Here is a 21,870-nt window from a genome sequence, read left to right on the forward strand (position 1 = left end):
TTCAAGCGTTACAGTTATCATCATTTTCAAGAAGTAGTCAGATTGGCATGGAGTATCTCCTAATATCAAAACAAATGAAAATTGAAACAGTTTTCTTTCAGTGTCTATCTATGCAGCAGTTATTAAAATATGGTGCAATGAAAATCCTACTACATTTTAAATGTCAAAGCATGTTAAACATTGCTGAAATTATAAATCTCTCCAAATCATATTTAAACATTCGGGCAGTTTTAGTTCTCTTCGTATTGTCCATTCTCTAACAGTTTCCATGCATCCTGTTTCAAAAGTAACAATGAAAACTTGCTGAACCCGTTCTTGCCTTTCGAATGCACGGCTGTCTCATGTTCCTCTATTATCTGAGAGTCCAGCATTCATGCTGCAATTGTGTTTAGATAGCATGTTGACATTTGTACATGATGAGAGAGTGTAAGACAGTAGCAATATCTGATTTTGAGATAGTCTTATGATATCTAGAGACGAGACACAAAGGAAACGATAGATGATCATTTTACCTGCTCAAGATCTCCAACAGAGCACAAGGCAAATTCAGTTTGCAAACTGAACACCAACAGTAATCAAATATTCCTGCACAACTGATGGATTTTTAAAGAAATCAATAATATTCTCCCGGGAATCTATGTATTCTAGAAGTCTGTCCATTTTGTTGATCATTATTATGTCAAGGAAGAATATGTACCTGGGAACGATGGTTGCTTTTGATGACACCATTATGAACAGGCGGGATGTTAACAATAGTTTCGTTGAAGGATATGAAGGAAATTAATAATGTCAGATTTCTGAGGACATGATACATCATTAATTAGATTAGGTCTTAGCACACTGCCATTTGTTTAACTAATATATTTCTCACTTTTCTAGATTCAACCACTTTTGAAACCACAGAGCAAAGTACAACCTCCAGCCCATCTACTACTGATTTTACATCAAGCGTGGCAGGTAACATCATTTTCACAAAGTCCTCAAAACTGGCAAAGATTATCTCCTTATATCAAACCAAATAAGAATTCAAACATTTTTCCTTCAGTGTTCATCAACACAGCAGTTATTAAAATAATGTGTGATCAAACTACAACCACATTTTAACTTTGAAAGGATGTTACACAGTCCTAAATTAATATTAAAAATGTAAAGACATTTTTATGAAGTTGCATAGATATTCAAGTCAGAAATGAAATGTGCAGAGACTTTAAAAAGGAATTGCCTAAATGGATTGATATATATTTCCACAATTTCAAGACAATAAAAGGACTTTCTCACTTCTGTAATCTTGAATAAATGGTCAATTTGGAGGGGCCACAGTTGAGAAAGATTTCAATGACACAGTTTTTATATAAAGTTCATTGGTAACAAATGTATCAGAAATGTAATGGTCTCTCCAAAGCATATTTAAACATTTGGTTCATTTTAGTTCTCTTCATATTGTCCATTTCTGCAGTAGATTCCATGCATCCTGTTTCAAAAGAGACAATTAAAAGATGCAGAACCTGTTATTGCCTTTCAAACACATAGAGATCTTTTTTCATTTATGATCAGTGATTCCAGCTTTCAAGCGGCAATTTTCGTTAAATAGCATGTTGACATATGTTCTATATCAGGGAAAATAACGCAGTAGCAATTTACGAATCTGAGATATTCTAATGATTCCTAGAGAGAAGACACAAAGGATAGGATGTACGACCATTTTGCTTGCTCTATATCTCCAACAGCGCACATGGCAACTTCAATTTGCAATTCAAGATGATCAATAATCAAATATTACTTGAAACCCTTCCTGCACCACTCACGGATCTTTAAAAAGATCAATATTTTCTTTCAAGAATCCCTGTAATTATTCAACTCTGTCGAATGTATTGATCATTTTTATATCTGCAGGTAGATAACTGGGAAGGAGTATTATCTTGATGACATCATTATAAACAGGCCTATTATTAACAATAGTTTCGTAGAAAAGATGGAGGGAAATTAATAATGTCAGGTTCGGAGTACATGATATATCATTAATTAAATTAAGTCTGGCATTTGCTTAACTGATATATTTCTCACTTTCCTAGGTTCAACTACTTTGGAAACCACAGAGCAAGGTACAACCTCCAGCCCATATACAGGTGATTTTACTTCAAGCGTTACAGTTATCATCATTTTCAAGAAGTACTCAGATTGGCATGGAGTATCTCCGAATATCAAAACAAATGAAAATTGAAACACTTTTCTTTCAGTGTCTATCTACGCAGCAGTTATTAAAATATGGTGCAATGAAAATCCTACTACATTTTAAATGTCAAAGCATGTTAAACATTGCTGAAATTATAAATCTCTCCAAATCATATTTCAACATTCGGGCAGTTTTAGTTCTCTTCGTATTGTCCATTCTCTAACAGTTTCCATGCATCCTGTTTCAAAAGTAACAGTGAAAACTTACGGAACCCGTTCTTGCCTTTCGAATGCACGGCTGTCTCATGTTCATCTATTATCTGAGAGTCCAGCATTCATGCTGCAATTGTGTTTAGATAGCATGTTGACATTTGTACATGATGAGAGAGTGTAAGACAGTAGCAACATCTGATTTTGAGATAGTCTTATGATATCTAGAGACGAGACACAAAGGAAACGATAGATGATCATTTTACCCGCTCAAGATCTCCAACAGAGCACAAGGCAAATTCAGTTTGCAAACTGAACACCAACAGTAATCAAATATTCCTGCACAACTGACGGATTTTTAAAGAAATCAATAATATTCTCCCGGGAATCTATGTATTCTAGAAGTCTGTCCATTTTGTTGATCATTATTATGTCAAGGAAGAATATGTACCTGGGAACGATGGTTGTTTTGATGACACCATTATGAACAGGCCGGATGTTAACAATAGTTTCGTTGAAGGATATGAAGGAAATTAATAATGTCAGGTTTCTGAGGACATGATACATCATTAATTAGATTAGGTCTTAGCACACTGCCATTTGTTTAACTAATATATTTCTCACTTTTCTAGATTCAACCACTTTTGAAACCACAGAGCAAAGTACAACCTCCAGCCCATCTACTACTGATTTTACATCAAGCGTGGCAGGTAACATCATTTTCACAAAGTCCTCAAAATTGGCAAAGATTATCTCCTTATATCAAAACAAATAACAATTCAAACATTTTTCCTTCAGTGTTCATCAACACAGCAGTTATTAAAATAATGTGTGATCAAACTACAACCACATTTTAACTTTGAAAGGATGTTACACAGTCCTAAATTAATATTTAAAATGTAAAGACATTTTTATGAAGTTGCATAGATATTCAAGTCAGAAATGAAATGTGCAGAGACTTTAAAAAGGAATTGCCTAAAGGGATTGATATATATTTGCACAATTTCAAGACAATAAATGGACTTTCTCACTTCTGTAATCTTGAATAAATGGTCAATTTGGAGGGGCCACAGTTGAGAAGGATTTCAATGACACAGTTTTTATATAAAGTTCATTGGAAACAAATGTATCAGAAATGTAATGGTCTCTCCAAAGCATATTGTTATGAAACCAGTAACTGGTTTCACTTACCAGCAAAGATAGATATGTCAGTTGAAGTCCAATGGTACTATTTTCAAAAGTTTTATTAATAAAGGGGCACAAAAATTAAGGTTAATACAAACATTCAGATAACATGCGTCAATACTCAATCTAAAACGCAGGTACATTAATAATCACTCAGAAATAAGCTCTTTCGTTGTCTAGGGTATAATACTGAGTCCAATTGGAAATATAAAGAGTCACTCTGAAGTCTGCAGGCTTTTCCCTTTTGGTTTCACGTGTTGGAGAGAGAGAGAGATAAAACGGAAAAACTTGCCCAAAAACATCCGTGGAATCAGGGGAGCGATCTTCCCCGTTGTTAGTTAAAAGCGATCTTCCGTTGGTTCCAGCCACAAACCCCGCATTCGGAATTTAACGCACGTGGCTTACTTCAAAATGGCTTCCCGTTCCCACGGGAAGCGGTATCGTGCTTCTTGGTGTCTCCTTGGTGCGTCTGAGGGTCGTCCTCTTTCAGACCCTTCTTTATACTGCCTCACGGGATCTCAGGTGTCAATCAGGTTGCAGGTGATGCAATCTCTCTCTCAACCAGCCCACTTTGCTCGAGGGCTTTACAATGTCCCTGCGAGTTGGCACGTCTGCAGTTCCCAGGTGTCTCCTGAGAACAATGCCACAGTCGCCAGCTTTTGTCCCAGTGGAATGCGGTATCCAGCACGTCGCTGTCTTTCCATTTCCTGTGTCCATTCAGCCTGTCTCTCTCTCTCTCTTGCTCTCTCTCTCGGGTCATTGACCCCCCTTTCACTAGGGCTCTTGCAATTCTCACAAAGGAGGGGGCTGGTATCATAACAATATTTAAACATTTGTTTCATTTTAGTTCTCTTCATATTGTCCATTTCTGCAGTAGATTCCGTGCATCCTGTTTCAAAAGAGACAATTAAAAGATGCAGAACCTGTTATTGCCTTTCAAACACATAGAGATCTTTTTACATTTATGATCTGTGAGTCCAGCTTTCAAGCGGCAATTTTCGTTAAATAGCATGTTGACATATGTTCTATATCAGGGAATATAACGCAGTAGCAATTTACGAATCTGAGATATTCTAATGATTCCTAGAGAGAAGACACAAAGGATAGGATGTATGACCATTTTGCTTGCTCTATATCTCCAACAGCGCACATGGCAACTTCAATTTGCAATTCAAGACGATCAATAATCAAACATTACCTGAAACCCTTCCTGCACCACTCACGGATCTTTAAAAAGATCAATTTTTTTTTTCAAGAATCCCTGTAATTATTTAACTCTGTCGATTGTATTGATCATTTTTATATCTGCAGGTAGATAACTGGGAAGGAGTATTATCTTGATGACATCATTATAAACAGGCCTATTATTAACAATAGTTTCATAGAAAAGATGGAGTGAAATTAATAATGTCAGGTTCGGATTACATGATATATCATTAATTAAATTAAGTCTGGCATTTGCTTAACTGATATATTTCTCACTTTCCTAGGTTCAACCACTTTGGAAAGCACAGAGCAAGGTACAACCTCCAGCCCATATACAGGTGATTTTACTTCAAGCGTTACAGTTATCATCATTTTCAAGAAGTACTCAGATTGGCATGGAGTATCTCCTAATATCAAAACAAATGAAAATTGAAACAGTTTTCTTTCAGTGTCTATCTACGCAGCAGTTATTAAAATATGGTGCAATGAAAATCCTACTACATTTTAAATGTCAAAGCATGTTAAACATTGCTGAAATTATAAATCTCTCCAAATCATATTTCAACATTCGGGCAGTTTTAGTTCTCTTCGTATTGTCCATTCTCTAACAGTTTCCATGCATCCTGTTTCAAAAGTAACAATGAAAACTTACGGAACCCGTTCTTGCCTTTCGAATGCACGGCTGTCTCATGTTCCTCTATTATCTGAGAGTCCAGCATTCATGCTGCAATTGTGTTTAGATAGCATGTTGACATTTGTACATGATGAGAGAGTGTTCTCACTTTTCTAGATTCAACCACTTTTGAAACCACAGAGCAAAGTACAACCTCCAGCCCATCTACTACTGATTTTACATCAAGCGTGGCAGGTAACATCATTTTCACAAAGTCCTCAAAATTGGCAAAGATTATCTCCTTATATCAAAACAAATAACAATTCAAACATTTTTCCTTCAGTGTTCATCAACACAGCAGTTATTAAAATAATGTGTGATCAAACTACAACCACATTTTAACTTTGAAAGGATGTTACACAGTCCTAAATTAATATTAAAAATGTAAAGACATTTTTATGAAGTTGCATAGATATTCAAGTCAGAAATGAAATGTGCAGAGACTTTAAAATGGAATTGCCTAAATGGATTGATATATATTTCCACAATTTCAAGACAATAAATGGACTTTCTCACTTCTGTAATCTTGAATAAATGGTCAATTTGGAGGGGCCACAGTTGAGAAAGATTTCAATGACACAGTTTTTATATAAAGTTCATTGGTAACAAATGTATCAGAAATGTAATGGTCTCTCCAAAGCATATTTAAACATTTGTTTCATTTTAGTTCTCTTCATATTGTCCATTTCTGCAGTAGATTCCGTGCATCCTGTTTCAAAAGAGACAATTAAAAGATGCAGAACCTGTTATTGCCTTTCAAACACATAGAGATCTTTTTTCATTTATGATCTGTGAGTCCAGCTTTCATGCGGCAATTTTCGTTAAATAGCATGTTGACATATGTTCTATATCAGGGAAAATAACGCAGTAGCAATTTACGAATCTGAGATATTCTAATGATTCCTAGAGAGAAGACAGAAAGGATAGGATGTATGACCATTTTGCTTGCTCTATATCTCCAACAGCGCACATGGCAACTTCAATTTGCAATTCAAGACGATCAATAATCAAACATTACCTGAAACCCTTCCTGCACCACTCACGGATCTTTAAAAAGATCAATAATTTTTTTCAAGGATCCCTGTAATTATTCAACTCTGTCAATTGTATTGATCATTTTTATATCTGCAGGTAGATAACTGGGAAGGAGTATTATCTTGATGACATCATTATAAACAGGCCTATTATTAACAATAGTTTCGTAGAAAAGATGGAGGGAAATTAATAATGTCAGGTTCGGAGTACATGATATATCATTAATTAAATTAAGTCTGGCATTTGCTTAACTGATATATTTCTCACTTTCCTAGGTTCAACCACTTTGGAAACCACAGAGCAAGGTACAACCTCCAGCCCATATACAGGTGATTTTACTTCAAGCGTTACAGTTATCATCATTTTCAAGAAGTACTCAGATTGGCATGGAGTATCTCCGAATATCAAAACAAATGAAAATTGAAACAGTTTTCGTTCAGTGTCTATCTACGCAGCAGTTATTAAAATATGGTGCAATGAAAATCCTACTACATTTTAAATGTCAAAGCATGTTAAACATTGCTGAAATTATAAATCTCTCCAAATCATATTTCAACATTCGGGCAGTTTTAGTTCTCTTCGTATTGTCCATTCTCTAATAATTTCCATGCATCCTGTTTCAAAAGTAACAGTGAAAACTTACGGAACCCGTTCTTGCCTTTCGAATGCACGGCTGTCTCATGTTCCTCTATTATCTGAGAGTCCAGCATTCATGCTGCAATTGTGTTTAGATAGCATGTTGACATTTGTACATGATGAGAGAATGTAAGACAGTAGCAATATCTGATTTTGAGATAGTCTTATGATATCTAGAGATGAGACACAAAGGAAACGATAGATGATCATTTTACCCGCTCAAGATCTCCAACAGAGCACAAGGCAAATTCAGTTTGCAAACTGAACACCAACAGTAATCAAATATTCCTGCACAACTGACGGATTTTTAAAGAAATCAATAATATTCTCCCGGGAATCTATGTATTCTAGAAGTCTGTCCATTTTGTTGATCATTATTATGTCAAGGAAGAATATGTACCTGGGAACGATGGTTGTTTTGATGACACCATTATGAACAGGCCGGATGTTAACAATAGTTTCGTTGAAGGATATGAAGGAAATTAATAATGTCAGGTTTCTGAGGACATGATACATCATTAATTAGATTAGGTCTTAGCACACTGCCATTTGTTTAACTAATATATTTCTCACTTTTCTAGATTCAACCACTTTTGAAACCACAGAGCAAAGTACAACCTCCAGCCCATCTACTACTGATTTTACATCAAGCGTGGCAGGTAACATCATTTTCACAAAGTCCTCAAAATTGGCAAAGATTATCTCCTTATATCAAAACAAATAACAATTCAAACATTTTTCCTTCAGTGTTCATCAACACAGCAGTTATTAAAATAATGTGTGATCAAACTACAACCACATTTTAACTTTGAAAGGATGTTACACAGTCCTAAATTAATATTAAAAATGTAAAGACATTTTTATGAAGTTGCATAGATATTCAAGTCAGAAATGAAATGTGCAGAGACTTTAAAATGGAATTGCCTAAATGGATTGATATATATTTCCACAATTTCAAGACAATAAATGGACTTTCTCACTTCTGTAATCTTGAATAAATGGTCAATTTGGAGGGGCCACAGTTGAGAAAGATTTCAATGACACAGTTTTTATATAAAGTTCATTGGTAACAAATGTATCAGAAATGTAATGGTCTCTCCAAAGCATATTTAAACATTTGTTTCATTTTAGTTCTCTTCATATTGTCCATTTCTGCAGTAGATTCCGTGCATCCTGTTTCAAAAGAGACAATTAAAAGATGCAGAACCTGTTATTGCCTTTCAAACACATAGAGATCTTTTTTCATTTATGATCTGTGAGTCCAGCTTTCATGCGGCAATTTTCGTTAAATAGCATGTTGACATATGTTCTATATCAGGGAAAATAACGCAGTAGCAATTTACGAATCTGAGATATTCTAATGATTCCTAGAGAGAAGACAGAAAGGATAGGATGTATGACCATTTTGCTTGCTCTATATCTCCAACAGCGCACATGGCAACTTCAATTTGCAATTCAAGACGATCAATAATCAAACATTACCTGAAACCCTTCCTGCACCACTCACGGATCTTTAAAAAGATCAATAATTTTTTTCAAGGATCCCTGTAATTATTCAACTCTGTCAATTGTATTGATCATTTTTATATCTGCAGGTAGATAACTGGGAAGGAGTATTATCTTGATGACATCATTATAAACAGGCCTATTATTAACAATAGTTTCGTAGAAAAGATGGAGGGAAATTAATAATGTCAGGTTCGGAGTACATGATATATCATTAATTAAATTAAGTCTGGCATTTGCTTAACTGATATATTTCTGACTTTCCTAGGTTCAACCACTTTGGAAACCACAGAGCAAGGTACAACCTCCAGCCCATCTACTACTGATTTTACATCAAGCGTGGCAGGTAACATCATTTTCACAAAGTCCTCAAAATTGGCAAAGATTATCTCCTTATATCAAAACAAATAACAATTCAAACATTTTTCCTTCAGTGTTCATCAACACAGCAGTTATGAAAATATTGTGTGATCAAATCCAACCACACTTTAAATATGAAGGGATGTTAAACAGTGCTAACATTTATATTAAAAATGCAAAGACATTTTCATGATGGTGCCTAGATATTCAAGTCAGAACTCAAATTCACAGAGAGTGTATAAAGGAATTGCCTAAATGGATTGATATATGTTTCCACAATTGCAAAACAATGAATGGACATTCTCACTTCTGTAATCTTAAATAAATGGTCAATTTTGAGGGTCTACACATGAGAAAGATTTCAATGACACAGTTTTATGTAAATTTTATTGGGTGCACGTATATCAGAAATTCAATGCTCCCTCCATATCATATTTAAACATTTCTTTCATCTTGGTCCTCTTCATATTGTCCATTTCTCCAGCAGATTCCATGCATCCTGTTTCAAAAGGGACAATTAAAAGATGCAGAACCTGTTGTTGCCTTTCAAACACATAAAAATCTTTTTTCATTTATGATTAATTGGTCCAGTTTTCAAGCTGAAATGTTCATTAAATAGCATATTGACATATGTTCTATATCAGGGGAAATAACACAGTAGCAATTAACGTATCTGAGATATTCTAATGATTTCTAGAGAGAAGACACAAAGGAAAGGACGTATGACCATTTTGCTTGCTCTATATCTCCAACAGCGCACATGGCAACTTCAATTTGCAATTGAAGACGATCAATAATCAAATATTCCTTTGAAACCCTTCCTGCGCCACTCACGGATCTTTAAAAAGATCAATAATTTTTTTCAAGAATCCATGTAATTATTGAACTCTGTCGATTGTATTAATAACTTTTATATCATCAGCTGGATAACTGGGAAGGAGTATTATTTTGATGACATCATTATAAACAGGCCTAATAGTAACAATAGTTTCGTGGAAAAGATAGAGGGAAATTAATAATGTCAGGCTTCGGAGTACGTGATATATCATTAATTAAATTAACTCTGGCATTTGCTTATTGGATATTTTTCTCCCTTTCCTAGGTTCAACAACTTTTGAAACTACAGAGCAAGGTACAACCTCCAGACCAGATACAGTTGATTTTACATCAAGCGTCGCAGGTAACATCATTTTCAAGAAGTCTTGAAATTTGGCAAAGATTATCTCCTACAATCAAAACAAATAACAATTCAAACATTTTTCCTTTAGTGTTCATCAACACAGCAGTTATTAATTTATTGTGTAATCAAAATGAAAGCACATTTAAATATGAAAGCATGTTGAACAGTAATTATTGAACTCTGTAGATTGTTTGAACATTTTTATATCATGGCAGGTAGATAACTGGGAAGGAGTATTGCCTTGATGACTTCAATATAAACACGTCTGATAGTTGGTTGAATATTTTTGTTGAATGATATGCAGGAAGTTAATAATGTCAGGCTTCTGAAGACATGATATATCATTATTTAGATTAAGTGATAGCTCACTGTCATTTGCTTAACTAATATATTTCTCTCTTTCCTAGATTCAACCACTTTTGAAACCACAGAGCAAAGTACAACCTTCAGCCCATCTCTAACTGAGTTCACATCATCCGTGACAGGTACTGTATCATCATTTTCAATAAGTCCTCGAAAGTGGCAAGGAATCTCTCCTAGTATCAAAACAAATGACAATTAAAGCAGTTTTCCTTCAGTGTCTACCAACACAGTAGTTATCAAAATATTGAGTGATGAAAATCGAACCACATTTTAAATGTCATAGGATACTAAAAAGTGCTAAAATAAATCTTCAAATTGTAAACTCATTTTTATGCTGGTCCATTGCTATCCATGTCAGAAGTCAAATGCGTACAGTGATTAAAAAGGAATTGTCCAAATGGATTGAAATATATGTTCACAATTTCAAAGCAATGATTGGACTTTCTCTCTTCTCTTGTCTTGAATATTTTGAGGTGCTAGAGAAGAGAAAGATTTTCAATGCCGCAATTTTACATAAAGTTTATTGTTAAAAACTATAACAGCAATGCAATGCTCTCTCCATGTCATATTTTAACATTTGGTTAATATTATTTCTCTTCATATTGCCATTTTTCCAGCAGTTTTCATGCTTCCTGTTTCAATGGAGACAATGAAAAGTTGCACAACCTGTTCTTGCCTTTCAAACACATAGAGGTCTCATTTTCATCTGTTATCTAAGTGTACAGCATTCGAGCTGTAAAATAGCCTGTTGCCCTCTGTTCTATATCAGACAAGATGATACGGTAGCAATATACGATCCTGAGGTATCCTTATGCTATCTATAGAGGAGACACAAAGGAAATTGTGTGTTCATTTTGCCTGATCAATATCTCCACAGAGCACAAGGCAAATTCAGTTTGCACAAGGCAAATTCAGTTTGCAGTTGGAAACCATCAATAAACAAATATTCCTTTGAAACTCTTCCTGAGCACCTGAGGGATCTTTAATGAAATCAATAATATTCTCCCCAGAATCTATGTAATTATTGAAGTCTGTCCATTGTGTTGATCATTTTTATACCAAGGCTGAAGAGATCATCGGGAAAGAGGATTACCTTCATGGCATCATTATAAACAGGCCTGATGGCAACAATAGTTTTCCTGAAGGATATGAAGGAAATTTATAATGTCAGGCTTCTGAGCACATGGTATTTAATTGAATCGATTAGGTCTCAGCATTCTGTCATTTGTTTAACTAATATTTTTCTCCCTTTCCTAGATTCAACCACTTTTGAAACCACACTCGAAAGCACATCCATAGAGCAAAATACAACCTTGAATCCTTCTGCAACTGAGCTGACATCAACTGTGGCAGGTATCGTCCATTGGAACAAGTCCTCCCAAAGTGGCAAGAAATATCAGAATCAGAATCAGGATCAGGTTTATTATCATCAGAATGTGATGTGAAATTTGTTAACTTAGCAGCAGCAATTCAAATCAATACATAATATAGCAGTGAAAAAAGTAATAATAACCAAAACAAAAATCATAATAAATAAGTAAATCAATTATGTTATATATATATATAGATTTCTAATACAAACACAATTATATTCTAATATTGAAATAGAAATAAATATCTTCTAATATAAAAGCAATTAACATACTAACTAGTTTTGATTTAGTTTTGACTCAACACAGCAGCTGTCAAAATATTTACTAATGTAATTCCAGACAATTTTTTAAAGTCAAAGGATATTTAAATATGCTCAAATAAATCTCAAGAAATGAAATGTTATTGGATGCTATGAAATGGCTAGTTATGCCAGAACTCTAATGCAAACAGAGATTCAGTACAGATTGTTAATATGGATAGAAATACATATTCACAATTTCTAAAAAAAAAAGTTGAATTCCAGTCTTTTCTGCTTGAGAATACAAGATTTCTTTTGAGGGTGTAAGTAGGGAAAGATATTGAATACCACCATTATGCCTGAGGTGCATTGCAAATGGTTATATCAGAACTGCAATTCTCTCTCAAAAAGATATTGTTTAAATATTGGTTGGATTTTTTTCTTGTCATTTTGATAATTTCAAATGCAGTTTTCTTGTTTCAGTAACAATCAATAGATAATTTTATCAAAGCAGGAATAGATTCTTCAGGCTTAGATATTTATACCAATAAATCATCAGTGTAAAGGGAGATCTTGTGCATGGTCTCATTCACAAAAATCTCATGATTATTTTTGGCTTCACGAAGAGCCAAATAGCAAGGGGTTCTAATATTAAGTTAAATAACAAAGGACTTAATGGACAGCCTTGTCTTGTCCCCCATGATAGCTGAAAAAAGGAGACCTACAGTTATTAGTGACAACAGTAACAATATGAGCTTTATATATCATTTTCATCCAATTATTAAAATTAATACCAAATCCAAATTTTTCTAAAACATTAAATAAATATTTCCATTCAACTTGATCAAATGCTTTTTCAGCATCCAAAGATATAATGCATTGTGGAGTTTTAGAAGAAGGCGAAAATATAATGTTAAATAATCTCTGAACATTTGAAAAAGAATAACAACACTTTATAAAGCCTGTTTGATCTTTAAAAATGATTTCACCCAAAATACTCTCCAACCAATTGGCCATTATCTTTGAGAGAATCCTAGCATCAACATTCAATAATGAAATAGGTCAATCAAATATGTAATTAACCATTTAAACAGTCAAACTTGAACTGTAAATCTTCTTTCCAAAAAAAAATCTAATAGGATGTAATGAAGAGCAGGTTTTCTTATCTTCTTTTATTAATCTCTCAATGAAATATCCAAATAGCCTTCATATAGCTTCATATATCTTCTTTTTGATATGTGAGTAATATACAGATAATCAAATAGTTCTTCAGGTAGTTGATTCGGTAGTAACATCAGTGGTGGTGACAGGTATAGCCTGAACAAAATCCAGCACGACTTTTGGGTCAAAGAAAGTACATGGGGAAAAATTAGGAGGAAAAACTTTCATTTTTGTCAGGTATCTCAAAGAGATATTATATGCTTGTTTCAATACCAAAGCAAATCTTGATCTTTGTTCCATTACTTCTTTTGGATAATCTTCATAAAAATGGAGCTCAGACTTGTTGAATCTGAAAACTCTCTGTCTTCTTGCCTGTCGCATTATTTGACCTTTAATTTTAAAGTGATGAAAACAAACCAAAATAAATCTTGGTTTGTTTGAATCTCTAGATTTCGAAGTAGACAGCCTATGCAGCAGCTGTGATAAAATAATTGAAAATAGATCATGAAGGAGCTTACCAAAGTAAACTGTTTAGTCTCCATTTTCAGCTCCTTCTTGCAATCCAACAATTTGTATGTTGTTTCGGCGAGACCTAGTCTCCAGATCAATAATCTTATTATGTTATTTTTCCAAGCAGGTTGTAGTTTCAGACAGTTTTTGCTTAGTTGACTTCAGTTCCTCTTCATGTTTAGTAACTTGAGTTTCCACATCTTTAAGTTTTCCCAGAAATAACTTCATTTCATTATTATTCTTTTCCAGTTGATCTTTAATTGCCTTATTCTGATCTTGAATTGAATTCAATGTCTGAACAATATCTTCAGCCCATGCTGGCATTTCATCAGATCTTTCCTTCGGCATCTTTCCTTTTTCATTACCTTTGTCAGTAGGTTCATGTGGATTCTTCCCACTTCTTGTAGACATAGACATATTACTCCCCTTCAAGAATCAGCAATTAAAAATTTTAAATTCAAAATTTAAGCTGGGGGGAGAGAGAGAGAACTAAGAGCAGCACAGAGTTAGTGCTACTCCATCGACAGACAAAGGCAGTCATCTGTTATCTAAGTGTACAACATTTGAGCTGTAAGTTGCTTTAAATAGCCTTTTGCCCTCTGTCCTATATCAGACAAGATGATACAGTAACAGTATACGATCCTGAGTTATGCTTATGATATCTAGAGAGGAGACACAAAGAAATGATGTGTGATCATTTTGCCTGCTTTATATCTCAAGCAGAGCACAGGGCAAATTCTATTTGCAGTTGGACACCATCAATAATCAAATATTCCTTTTAAATTCTTCCTGAGCACCTGAGGGATCTTTAATGAAATCAATAATATTCTCCCCAGAATCTATGTAGTTATTGAAGCCTGCCAACTGTGTTGATTGCTTTGTATACCAAGGCTGAAGAGATAACTGGGAAAGAGGATTACCTTGATGGCATCATTATAAACAGGCCTGATAGTTACAATAGTTTTCCTGAAGGATATGAAGGAAATTTGTAATGTCAGGCTTCTGAGCACATGGTATTTAATTAAATAGATTAGGTCTCAGCACACCGTCATTTGCTTAACTAATATTTTTCTCACTTTCATAGATTCAACCACTTTTGAAACCACATTCAAAAGCACGTCCACAGAGCAAAGTACAACCTTGAATCCTTCTACAAGTGAGTTGACTTCAACTGTGGCAGGTATCGTCCATTGCAACAAGTCCTCCCAAAGTGGCAATATATCTTTTAAATGAAAACAATTAACATGTTAACTAGTCTTCCTTTAGTTTTGACTCAACACAGCAGCTATCAGTATACTTACTAATGAAATTTTCAGCAAATTTTTCATGTCAAAGGTTATTTAACTGTGCTAAAATAAATCTCAAGAAAGTAAATGGTATTGAAAGCTGGGAAATAGCTAGTTATGCCAGAATTCTAATTCAAATAGAGATTCAGCACAGATTGCCAATGGGGATAGAAATACATATTCACAATTTCTAATGTGTTTGTTGAAGTCCAGCCTTTTCTACTCAGGAAGAGATGGGCACTTTTCTGGGCAAGAGTAGAGAAAGATTTTGAATACCACATTAATGATTGGAGTTCATTGTATTTTTTAACTTTTGTTTAGTTTATTTCTCATCATATTGACAATTTCTAAAGCAATTTTCTTGCTTTCCAATTCAATAGAGACCAATCAATAGATGCAGAACCAGTACTGGCCTTTCTTATACATACATCGATTTTATGTTTTTGTCTTTTATCTGAGATTGCAATATTCAAGTTGTAAATTTCTTTCAAACATTGTCCTGCCATCTGTTCTACTACTGGGAAGACAACACAGCAGGAATTCTGAGACTTTCCCATGATAAATGAAGAGAAGAGATAAGAAATAAACAATGTCTGATCATTTTACCTGTTCAAATTTTCCAACAGATCCCAAGGAAAATTCAATTTGCAGTTGTACATTATCAATGAATAAGTGTTCTGTTAGGACTATAACAGAGCACAAGATGGATCTTTGAAGAAAATGAATATATTCTCATTAGAATCTGTAATTATGAAAGTTTATCCGTAGACTTGATCATCTTCTGTATCATGGCAGAACTGATAGTTAAGAAAGTGCAGAACTTCATGGCAAGCTCCTGAGGAAATGTTATAAAATTCTTTCGATTAGACCCAGCCTTCTGCATTTGTATTCCTGATATTTGTCTCCATTTTCCCAGTTTCAATTGCTTCTGACACAACAATAGAAATCACGTCCTCAGAGCCAATTTTAACCTTGGGATCTTCAATAACTGAGTTGACCTCAACTGTGGCAGGTATCACAAATTGCAACAGTCCACCCAAATTAGCAAGAAAAATTTAAAGACAATTGGCATGTCAAATCATCTCCCTTTAGTTTTGACCAACACAACAGCTATCAAAATAGTCAGTAATGAAAATCCAGCCAAATTTTGAATAACCAATGATATTTAACTGTGTTAAAATTAGAGGCTATTGAATGCTGGGAAATAGCTAGTTTTGTCAGAAATTTAATGCATGAAGTGATTGATCCATCTCAGATTGCCAATTTGGATAGAAATTCATTTTCACAATTTCTTAAAACTTGAAGCCCGTTCTTTCTACGTTAGAGCTTTTGAGGGCTAGTGAAGAGAAAGATTTTGATTAGCAAAATTTTTCCTGAAGTTCATTTCAAAAAAATATATCTGAAATGTGAATATTCCCTTCAAACCTACTTTTAAAGATTTGGCTGTTTTATTTCTGTTCCATTCAATCATTTCTAGAGTAGTTTCCTGGCTTCCTGTTCCAAAAGAAACAATTGATATACGTAGAACCTGCTTTACCTTTCACATGCATAGAGGTCTGCTTTTATCTTTTATCTGAGATCCCAGCATTCAAGCTGCGAATTATTTTCAGACATTGTGCTGTCATCTGTACTTCTTTGGAAAAGTAACACAGCACCACTATCCAATTCTGAGACTTTCCAGTGATATATGAAGTGAAGAGACAAGAAAAAGACATTGATAATTTTGCCCATTCAATTTCTCCAACAGAACTCAAAGCGAATTTGATTTTCAATTGAACACCATCAATGATAAAATATTCTTTTTGGAGTCTATCTTGATGACATAATTGTCCCCAGGTCTGATGTTAACAATAGATTAGTTGAAGGAAATGAAATAAATTAATAATGTCAGGCTCCTGATGGCATTATATTGAATTAATTAGATTTGTACCTAGCATTCTACCATTTGCTTAACTGCTATTTTTATCACTTTCCTGGTTTCAGCCACTTCTGAAACCACATTAGGAAGCACATCCATAGAGCAAAGTACAACTATGAGCCCTTATACAACCGTGTTGGCTTCAGCTGTGGCAGGTATCATCCATTGTAATAAGTCCTCCCAAAGTGGCAGGAATATCTTCTAATATAAAAACAGTTAGCACATGAGCCAGTCATTCTTTCCTTTTGACCAATGTATTTCCAGGAAAATTTTTCAGAAATCTAATACACAGATTGCCGATGTGAATAGAAATACATATTCACAACTTCTAACATGTTTTTATGAAATCCAGTCCTTTTCACTTGGGAATACATGGTCACTTTTCAGGGCGAGAGCAGAGAAAGATTTTGAATTCCTCAATAATAGCTGAATTTCATTGCAAACTTCTTCTTCTTACAGAAACATCTGCATGATGCTAAACTAGGGCACATCATCAGTGATGTTACTTGGGGTTGTCAGGTGTTTCAGGTCTTTCAACATCATACGCCCTCGCCCAGGCGACCCGACCGGGGTTGATCAGACCCCAGCCTGTGCCCTAGCAGCAACCCACGGATCTGCCCTCTTTATCCAGAGGCCATCTTGACGCTTTCTCTGCTGCATCTGTGGTGGTAGTAATGGCTCTCCTTCTTCTCTCTCCCGTGATTCCAAGTGCAGTGTATACTTTGCAGAGTGACTGGCCTGCAAAGCCACGATACCCACCTCCATGGGCCAACACTGCTCTCCAGCCTCTTCTTTGGCAGTTGTTCATCAGATCCTCATACTTGGCTCTTTTCCACTCGTAGGCCTCCTCCATGCGTTCTTCCCACGGCACGGTAAGCTCAAGCATAAGAACGTGCTTCGATGAGTCAGACCACAACACAATGTCGGGCTGCAATGTGGTCTCTGTGACGTGGGGAGGGAACTACAGTTGTTTTCCCAGGTCTGCTTTTAGCTTCCAGTCCTGCACAGTGAAGAGCAACCCGATTGCTTTCTGGTGTTCTGTTGGTCTTTCCTCCTCTTTGACAAAGCAGATGGTATTCTTGACCGGACTTGTTTCCCGGCAGATGTTAAGGGTGCCCAGATTGTCTCAGCAATTGTCCGGAGGACCTGGTCATGCCGCCACCGATAATGGCCATCGGCAAGAGCTCTGGGCAGCAGCTCAGAATATGCTCTAGAATGCTGGTCTTCTCACAGAGGGGGCAAGCTGGTCGTTCTGCAAGGCCCCAGCAGTGCAGGTTGGATGGGCTAGGAAGGACGTCATAAACAGCCTGGATAAGGAACTTGATGCGGTGTGGATCCACCTTCCAGAGATCGTTCCACCTGATCTTTTGCTCGATCACCAGCTCCCATGTGGTCCGGGCTCCTTGCTGTTTCATTGCCACTGCTCTGCTGGTCCTCTCCTCCTCCACAGCTGCCCTCACTTCATTCTGGACCAGTTCTCGTTGCTCTTTCCCTTGTACTTTGTCAAAATGGGGGACTTCAAGGCTTCCAAGTCCAACTCTTCCCTTGGCGATTGCCCCCACCAGTGCTTTGTGGCGCAGTCACGCCTCAGCTTCTTCCACTGCAGCCTCTGCTCTCCACTTTCTTCCAGTTCTCACTGCCACTCTTGCTCCGGCAACCTTTGGATCTGAAGATTCACGGACCTGCAGCACCTCTCTTGATCGCAAAACCTTGAACTCCTCCTCGATGGGTTTCAGGGGGAGCCTCAGCTTGCAGTTATTCCCCTACAGAGCGATGATGCTGATGTACCTTGGTAAACCCAGCCATTTTCGCAGGAACCGGCTGACTACCCTCTCTAATTCAGCAACAGTGGAAATTGGAAACTCATAGAGAAGCAGTGGCCGGAGGATTCTTGGTAGTATACTGTGCTGGTAAGATTTTGAATAGCACAATCTTCCCTGAAGGTCATTGCAGGTAATTATATTTGAACCATGAACTTTCTCTCAAAGTATACCTTTTAATATTTGGTTGTTTTATTTCTGTTCTTTTTGACCATTTCTAAAGCCATTTTTGACCATTTCTTCTTCCTGTTTCAATAGAAATAATCAACATATGCAGGACCTGTTTTTTTTTTCTTTCACATGCATCTTTATTTAATCTTTTATTGAAGATTCCAGCTTTCAAGCTGCCAATTTCTTTAAATAGTGTGCTGCCATTTGTTCTATTTCAGAGAAGATAACACAGCAGCAATATATTATTCTGAGATATGCTTATGATATCGAGAGAGGAGACACAAAGGAAACAATGTGTGATCATTTTGCCTGCTCAATATTTCCAACAGAGCTCAAGGCAAACTCAATTTGTAGTTGAACACCATCAATGCTCAAATATTACTTTGGGAGTATTTCAGAGCACATGAGGGATCTTTAAAGAAAAGTAATGTTCCCTACAGAATCTATGTAATTATTGAAATCTGTCCATTGTGTTGATTACTTTCTGTACCAAGGCAGAACTGATTGTTGGGAAAGAGCAGTACCTTGATAGCATCATTATAGACAGGCCTGATGGTAAAAATATCGCAAACAATAGAAAATCTGCAGATTATGGAAATCTGAGCAACATGCACAACATGCTGGAGGAATTCAGCAGGCCAGGCAGCATCTATGGAAAAAAGTACAGTTGACATTTCGGGCTGAAACCCTTAGGCAGGACTGAAGAATAAAAGCTGAGGAGTTGATTTGAAAGGCGAGGGGAGGGATGAAGCAAAAAGCTAGGAAGTTGATCGGTGAAAGAGACCGAAGCCATGGATGAAAGAAGAAAGTGGGGGGAGGAACAGCAGAAGAAGGTGATGGGTGGGCAAGGAGATAACATGAGAGAGGGACGAGGGGATGTGAAATGGTGAAGGGTGGTTGGCATTACCGGAAGTTTGAGAAATCGATGTCCACACTATCAGGTTGGAGGCTACCAAATGGAATATAAGGTGTTGTTCCTCCAACCTGAGTGTGGCCTTATTCCGACAGTCATTAATGGACATATCGGAATGGGAAAGGGAAGATTGCCAACATGCATCGAAATACATATTCACAATTTCTAAAATATTCACTAAAGTCCAGTCCTTTCTATTTGAGGGCAAACGTAGATACTGACTTTGAATGCCACAATTATGTCTGAAGTTCATCGTAAATATTATACTTGAATTGCAATGCTCTCTCAAAAAAGTATTCTTTTAATTTTTGGTTAGATTTATTTCTCCTTACTTTGACCCTTTCAAAAGCAGTTTTCCTGCTTCACTTGAGACAATCAATAGGCCTGTTAGAGCCTTTGACATACATGGATGTTATGTTTTCCTCTTTTATCTGAGATTCCAGAATTCTAGCTGCAAATTTCTTGAAAACAGCATCATGTTCTGAGGCCATGTTACTAAATTTATTAGATCAGAACTTTGTGTGCTGTTATTTGTATAACCAAATTTTTATCATTTTTTTTTAGCTTCGACCACTTCTGAAACCACATTAGAAAGCACGTCTACCAAGCAAAGTACAACCTTGAGCCATTCTACAACTGAGTTGACGTCGACTGTGGCAGGTATCCATCCAATGCAATCACCCAAAGAAATATCTCCTAATATAAAAACAATTAACATGTCAAACCATCTTCCTTTAGTTTTGACCAGCACAGCAGCTATCAATATACTCACTGATTAAAATCTAGACTAATTATTCATGTCAATGTACATTTAACAGTACTAGAATTAATCTCAAAAAATTAATGCATCACCATTTCTTGCTGCAAAATCACTAGTTATATCAGAAATCTAAAGCATACAGAGTCAACTCAGATTGCCAATATGGATTGGAATATATTCTGAAAATTTCTAAATAGTCAGTTGAAGTCCACTCTTTATACTCTAGAATAAATGGTCACTTTTGCAGGACTAGAGAAAAGAAAAATCTTGCATAAAGTTCGTGGCAAACAAGACCATAAGGCATAGGAACAGAATTAGACAATTGGCCCATCGAGTCTGCTTCACCACTTAATCATGGCCGATCTTTTTCTCCCCTCTTCAGCCCCATTTCCTGGCCTTCTCCCCGTAACCTTTGATGCCACAGCCAATCAAGAACCTACCAATATCTGCCTTAAATACACCCAACAACGTGGCTTCCACGAGTGCCTGTGATAACAAATTACAAAACTCAATACCCTTCAGCTAAAGAAATTTCTCCGCATCATTGTTTTAAATGGGCACCCCCCATCCTGAGACTGTGCTTGTCCTAGACTCCCCCACCATGGGAAGTATCCTTTCCACATCTTGTCTGTCTAGGCATTTCAACATTCAAAAGGTTTCAATGAGATCCCCCCTCATCCTTCTAAATTCCAGCAAATACAGGCCCAGAGCCCTCAAATGTTTTTGATATGAAAACCCTTTCATTCCCAGAATCATCCTTCTGAACCTCCTCTGAACCCTCTCCAATGCCAGCACATTTTTTTTATATAAGGTGACCAAAACTGTTCACAATACTCAAGGTGAGGCCTCAGCAGTGCCTTATAAAGCCTCAGCATCACATCCCTGCTGTTCCATTCTAGACCTCTTGAAATTAATGCTAACATTGCATTTGCCTTCCTCACCACTGACTCTACCTATAAGTTAACCTTTAGGGTGTTCTGTACAAGGACTCTCAAGTTCCTTTGCTTCTCAAATTTTTGGATTTTTCCCCATTTAGAAAACAATTTGCACATTTATTTCTACAACCAAAGTGCATGACCATGTATTTTCCAACATTGTACTTGATTCACCACTTTCTTGCTCATTCTCCTAATTTGTCTAAGCCCTTCAGCATCCCACCTGTTTCATCAACACTACCTGCTCCTCCACCAATT

At 36.1% G+C, this 21,870-nt stretch overlaps 1 protein-coding gene across 1 annotated transcript in view; it reads left to right on the forward strand.

The window, feature by feature from the left end:
* Positions 1 to 7,236: 7,236 nt before the first annotated feature.
* LOC140724598 (uncharacterized) overlaps positions 7,237 to 21,870 on the forward strand; it is a 234,717-nt gene continuing 220,083 nt past the window's right edge. Inside the window, exons 1-8 of the mRNA XM_073039023.1 lie at positions 7,237 to 7,246; positions 7,699 to 7,776; positions 8,892 to 8,969; positions 10,086 to 10,163; positions 10,571 to 10,648; positions 11,784 to 11,879; positions 14,894 to 14,989; positions 20,482 to 20,577. Coding sequence (XP_072895124.1) covers positions 7,237 to 7,246; positions 7,699 to 7,776; positions 8,892 to 8,969; positions 10,086 to 10,163; positions 10,571 to 10,648; positions 11,784 to 11,879; positions 14,894 to 14,989; positions 20,482 to 20,577 — 610 coding nt within the window. The remainder of the gene's footprint in view (positions 7,247 to 7,698; positions 7,777 to 8,891; positions 8,970 to 10,085; positions 10,164 to 10,570; positions 10,649 to 11,783; positions 11,880 to 14,893; positions 14,990 to 20,481; positions 20,578 to 21,870) is intronic.

This window comes from Hemitrygon akajei, chromosome 3 (assembly GCF_048418815.1).
Source record: "Hemitrygon akajei chromosome 3, sHemAka1.3, whole genome shotgun sequence".
In the NCBI taxonomy this organism is placed as follows: domain Eukaryota; kingdom Metazoa; phylum Chordata; class Chondrichthyes; order Myliobatiformes; family Dasyatidae; genus Hemitrygon; species Hemitrygon akajei.